The sequence below is a fragment of the Zea mays genome, chromosome 1 (assembly GCF_902167145.1).
Source record: "Zea mays cultivar B73 chromosome 1, Zm-B73-REFERENCE-NAM-5.0, whole genome shotgun sequence".
NCBI lineage: Eukaryota > Viridiplantae > Streptophyta > Magnoliopsida > Poales > Poaceae > Zea > Zea mays.
The window spans coordinates 32,549,456-32,555,238 of record NC_050096.1 but is presented as its reverse complement, the minus strand read 5'-3'; the positions used below and the strand labels follow the sequence as shown (position 1 = coordinate 32,555,238).

Sequence of the window (5,783 nt, the reverse complement as noted above, 5' to 3'; positions counted from 1 at the left end):
ATGGGGCGTTTGCACTGGTTACACTGCCCCATATTAAATACGATTGTATATGTCCGAACTATTTCCATAGTTGGATACGAACACCCTATACCACTAGGTAACAGAAAACAATGGAAAGTTCTTAATATGAGAGGTTTATTTGTGATGCATCAGAGAGAAAAATATAGGACTTTTTAGTTATATGTTCATTCAGCAAAAAAAAAGTGAGAAGGGAAAAATATGCATTAGAACTATCAATAAATTTCTTGCTACATTTCTCCATATTGTGCATGTAATCTAGCATTTGACAATATAGTACGCAGCATGTTATGTACGTTCACCTTTTGTTTTTGCCAATGTAGAAGTAAAAAATAGATGATACCGTCATAAAAAAACTACCACAAAGTCGTCAACTCGTCATCAACTTTTAAATCGAATGCAAACTTAAATAAAAAGGACCCCTATGACCTATCAATGTAAAACGACTCCTGCACCTGTCCCAGTGCGCGCATTGAATCCATGATTCGATTCGCAGCACGCAGTACAATTCAGAAGTACATCGAGTAACACAAGCTTATGCTTTTTTTTCGATTTGACCTGAGAGAGTCCAGTCCAGCAGCAGTAAATCATATTTTTCGCACAGGCCATCTAATCCTCCGTTGAAACCCAACAAAAAAATCACGTGCGATCCTCATCGATCCCAACGAAGCATTTCCCTTTTACTTTCGCCAGGACCAGGAGCACTCCCAATTTCTTTTCCACCTCTTCTCTTTGTATTTCGCCCTTTTGCGATGTGTATGGGAGTACTGGTGTGGGCCCATCGCCGATGGCTCCCTGTCCTGCCCCTGCCTCCCCAATTGCTCGCTTTCCACCCCTTGCCTCTGCAACCTCCACCAAGGAATTCTTTGCCCAATGCGCTCATCGTCCCCGTCACACCTCTGCCCACGCACCATCGCCGATCCTATTGCCCACTACAATTTCCCCATTTCTCTCACGTAAGTAGGCCACACCATCGCGTCATCTCTGCTCCGCCTCCTTCCCGCCGGCTTCCCGCCGTCCTTTCGCTGCCGCTGCCATTACCGCCACTGCCGCACCGGCTGGCCGCGCTAAAACAGCAGCCGCGCCCGCGCTACGCTGACCGGCGACGGCGGCCGGCAAGACTGCCCGTTCGTCCGGTCCCTTCACTCCACCTTCGCGCAACGGCACAAGGCGGCAAGGGACCGGACGGGGCCGGCCTCGTGCTTTTTGTGCGTGGTTGGAGTGGTTGAGCGAGCCGATGGCGACGATCCCGGGCGGCGTGGCGCCATGACGGCAGCCATTTCAATACGCGCCCCCCAGCAGCTGAAACCTGACAAGCTAACCAGATTTTAGGTGGTTACCCGTGCCGTGTCGCCTGCCTCGCACACCCCTCGCCCTTCGCCTCTTTTCCACCCTGGACCCAGGATATAGTTCCCGCTCTCGTCGCTTGCGCTTGTATCTTCCTCGTCTCAGGCCTCCCCGCCGCGCCTTTCGGTTCGGGTTCAGCGAATTCAGCCACGAAGCGAGCGGGCGGCCGGAGGGTTCCTGGTAACGGAACTCGCTCGCTTTCCAGTTTCCAGGTCAGGCCAGGCGACGACCGCCGCCTCGGCAGTTTTCTATTCCAGCGTCGCGGTTCCGGGTCAGAAATTGGTTGCAGGCTCGCAGCCAGCCAGTAGCCCGGCGAGATCGTCTTGTGACAGCGGCAAGTCCACGGCGGTTAGCAGGTTGAGCGAACCAGTGGCCTGGCTACTTACCAGCTTGCCGTGCCATGTGCAACTGCGGTTCTTCCTGCTGATCTCGGGAGCTGCAAGCCCGGCTCTCGGCCACCGTTCGTGGGCGTCATGGCGGCGGACCACGGGGAGGGCGTCGGGCGGTGCATACTGGTGGGGCTGCACATGGACGCCGTCGGCAGGGACCTGCTCCAGTGGGCGCTCCACCAGGAGGTCAGGCGGGGCGACCGCATCGTCGCCGTGCACATTTACCGCAAGTCCGGTTGGTGTCTGCCTAGAACTATAACTGGTCTGGGAATCATTAGCTTCCTTTTCTTTTCTTGACATATTCTTGCTTCTCGTTGCAGACAAGACGAACACACTGAAGCTGATCAGGACGCTGGACGACTACCTGGCGGAATACGAGGCTCTCTGCAACCAGAAACAGGTGAGCTAGGATGGGCAGCGGACAGGTGGCGACTGCTACGGAGTTTTTTTTTTTTTTTTTTTGCCATGCTGCTGCTGATTCAATTGACATGCCACCATTGAATGATTTTGTGTCAGGTGGTTCTCGTCGGCCGGGTGACGCCGGGAAGCTCGATCCAGAAGGAGCTGGTGAAGGAGGCCAAGCTCTGCGCCGCCATGGTCGTGGTGCTTGGCGCCAATAAGAAGTACTCCTTCGGGTAAGTACGCTGGCAGCAACCTTTGTATGATCTAGCTAACTGCTGGTTCCGTCACCATCCCTTAGCAAACCTTCTCCTTTTTTCCCCCCATTTTGGTTGCGGTTGCGCAGAGGGTCGTCCTGCCTGGCCAAGTACTGCGCCAAGAAGCTGCCGCCGACAACCACCGTCGTCGCCATCCAGGACGGCAAGGCCGTCTTCGTCCGGGAGGCGCCCAGGCCGCCACTTGGTAATAAAGTGCCCATTAATTAATTGTGGTTATCAGTTGTGGAGATTTTGGTTAGCGAGTCGCTAATCGTTGGGTGGCGAGCTGGTGCGCAGGAGCAGAGCCAAAGCCGGTGCTCCGCACGGTGCTGCACCCGAGCGTGGGGCTGGAGCCCAAGGTGATCATCCCGAACCCGAACCGGCGCGCGCGGTCCATGTCCATGGACTTGGACGCCCCATGCTGCGGTCACGGCGCCGCGGACGCGCCGGCAAGCAGGTGCTTGGACGACGCCACCAAAGGCGACGGCGGCGTGGCACCCGAGCAGAGGCTCGGGTGGCCGCTGCTCCGCCGCGCGCACGCCGCCGCCGCCGCCTCAGCTGCCCCTGTACAGACGCCCGGCGGCAAGAATCATGAGCCGCGGAAGCAGTCGGTGGTGCACTGGGTGATGAGCCTGCCCCGGCGGTCCGCGCCGTCGGAGTCCGCCGAGCCGCATGCCGGGGCGGGGCTCGAGTCGGAGCTCAAGGCAATGCTTGGCGGCAGTGGCGCGCGGTGCCGGTGGTTCCGCTACGAGGAGCTCTACGACTCCACCAACCACTTCTCCGCAGGTGCTTCCTCCCTTTTCCTGATCGTCAGTCTCGCGCCTTTCAGGTTCCAGCTCACACGATTCCTCGCCGTCACCGACCGACCCCGTTCTTGGCTTGTGGCAGAGAACCTGATCGGGAACGGAGGGAACAGCAGGGTGTACAGGGGCAGCCTCGCCTGCGGCCGGCAGGTGGCGATCAAGTTGTGCAAGGCGTCGGCGGAGGCGTCCAAGGACTTCCTCCGGGAGGTGGACATCATCACCAAGCTGCAGCACCACCGGATCGTCCCCTTGATCGGCGTCTGCGTGGAAGGCCGCAACCTCATCTCCGTTTACCGCTACCTCCCCAGGGGCAGCCTCGAGGACAATCTACACGGTACGGTACCAGCGTATGCCGACGCTTACATGTTCAGTTGTGTTCATGGGAAGTCACCCCCAAAAACAATTCTCATCATTAGCACACGGTGGATTTTCTTCTAAGGAACCGGGAATTCTGCAGACAACGATTCGTACAAGAGACTGTTCCTTTCTCAGGAAATGGAAACGGGTCGCGTTCAGAACAGTTGAAAGGTGTGGGAGCAGTTGAGTCCTTCACTCTGCTCTGACGTCTGGTGCTCCTGTGGTCTGCAGGGGAAAGGTCAAAGCCGGCGCTGTCGTGGGAGAACCGGTACAAGGCTGCGCTGGGGATCGCGGAGGCTCTGAGCTACCTGCACTCCGGCAGCCCGCGGCCGGTGATCCACAGGGACGTCAAGTCGTCCAACATCCTCCTCGCAGAAGAGTTCGAGCCTCAGGTAGTTACAAAGCATGTCATGGATCCTAGTCGTAGCGAAGCTTTTCGTTTGGACTTGAACCCTCAACTCCCCCCCGTTGCGGCAGCTATCCGATTTCGGGCTGGCCATCTGGGCGCCGACGAATCCGACGTCCGTGACGCACAGCGACGTCGTCGGCACATTCGGGTACCTCCCTCCAAGCCTGTTCCTCAGCAGTGTTGGTTGTATTGTACTTGTACCCCGTGTTCTGTGGTTCCTCCACAGCGATTGATGTTTTTTTTTAATTACACCGTGCCATGCAGGTACCTGGCGCCGGAGTACTTCATGTACGGGAAGGTGACCGACAGGGTGGACGTGTACGCGTTGGGCGTCGTCCTGCTGGAGCTCCTGTCCGGCCGGAAGTCCATCAGCAGCGACGGGTCGTCACCCAAGGGCCAGGAGAGTCTCGTCATGTGGGTAAGAGTGCCGTCCGTCCTACCGATCATGCATCTCATGTCTCTGGCAATTCATCTGTGACGCAGAGGAAGGAGTAACAACTGCCTTGTCGTGACAGGCAACTCCGGTGCTTAGCAGCGGCAACATCTGTGACCTGCTGGACCCGAGGCTGGACGTGAAGCACGACGAGGTGGAGGTCAGGCGGATGGCCTCTGCCGCGTCGCTCTGCCTCCGGAGGTCGGCTCGACTCAGGCCGCCGATATCGCAGGTCGGCCCACTGCCAGCCTCCTCCAACCAGCTTTAGCTCGTGTGATCTTGCTTGCATTCCATCCACCGACCGGTTTCTTGTGCCGCGGCGCCGCGCAGATACTGAGCATACTACGAGGAGAAAGCGCGGCGAGCATCGCCGACCAGGGCGCGACGGAGCCGGACTGCGTGGACGACGAGGCGTACCCCGCCGCGAACGTGAGGTCGCACCTGGGCCTCGCGCTTCTCGACGTGGAGGACTCGGAGTCCATCTCCAGCACGGAGCACAGCAGCGGCCTCAGCCCGTTGGAGGAGTACCTGCGAGAACGTTGGAGCCGATCGTCCAGCTTCGACTGATGATTCATGCCCGCGCTGCGATTTTGTTTGTGGGCATGTGTTTTAGTTTTTTTTTCCCTCTCCGCCGGTAATTCACATGTTTATCGTATGGTTTGGTTACCGGGGCCGTGTGTACAGTGGACAGTCAAAAATCACCAGAGCGAGCCACATCTTCGGCGACAAAGACGCGATTGGTTGAGCTTGACCTGCCTCGCACCTGCCGGCCAGGCAAGTTGCGTACAAGTGACAAGTCGCATGTGTTTTGTGGTTCTCTGCCCAAGCTGCATCCGTCATACGATACAAGAGCCGTAGAATAACAGAAACGGCACAAGCGTCCGTGCTGCACCCCGCCGCTCAACTCGACAGAAATCGATTCAATTTTCCTTCTGTGGAGCCGGGCTGAAAGCTACCGTTAGCACCGAAGCAGCCGGGTTATGGTCGTTCCACAGGGAAACCGATCATCTAAAATATTGTACCACTCGAGCCTGGCTTAACCAATATACGGGTAACTCATCACGCCCAAAAAGCTCCCTAGCAGTACATCTAGTCTAGATCCCGTGCATCCAGCAGCCTCTACTGTCTGCTGCGTTACCCATCACACTAGCGACCATCGTCAGCATGCAATGTCACATCAGATTTTTTTTATAGACTCTTATTTGAAATTAAACACGACGTTTAGTTGAGAAAATTCATCCGAACACTTAATAAGAAAAAAAATACAGAATTCAACCAAAATAAATTAAAAAATAAGGAAAAAATAAAAATTGCATAGTTTGTAAAAAAATATGCAGTACTACTACTCATCGACATCCTCCTCTTATACCT

The 5,783-nt window shown here is 56.1% G+C and overlaps 1 protein-coding gene across 1 annotated transcript; it reads left to right on the top strand.

Annotated features, from left to right (window-relative positions):
* Positions 1 to 924: 924 nt before the first annotated feature.
* On the top strand, positions 925 to 5,078 carry LOC100384022 (uncharacterized). Its single transcript, NM_001176632.2, has 11 exons — positions 925 to 1,989; positions 2,075 to 2,154; positions 2,271 to 2,389; positions 2,500 to 2,615; positions 2,708 to 3,196; positions 3,299 to 3,547; positions 3,802 to 3,962; positions 4,048 to 4,127; positions 4,244 to 4,397; positions 4,495 to 4,644; positions 4,743 to 5,078. Exons 1-11 carry the CDS (start codon positions 1,839 to 1,841, stop codon positions 4,977 to 4,979), a joined length of 1,986 nt encoding a protein of 661 aa, NP_001170103.2. The 5' UTR covers positions 925 to 1,838; the 3' UTR covers positions 4,980 to 5,078.
* Positions 5,079 to 5,783: the final 705 nt, after the last annotated feature.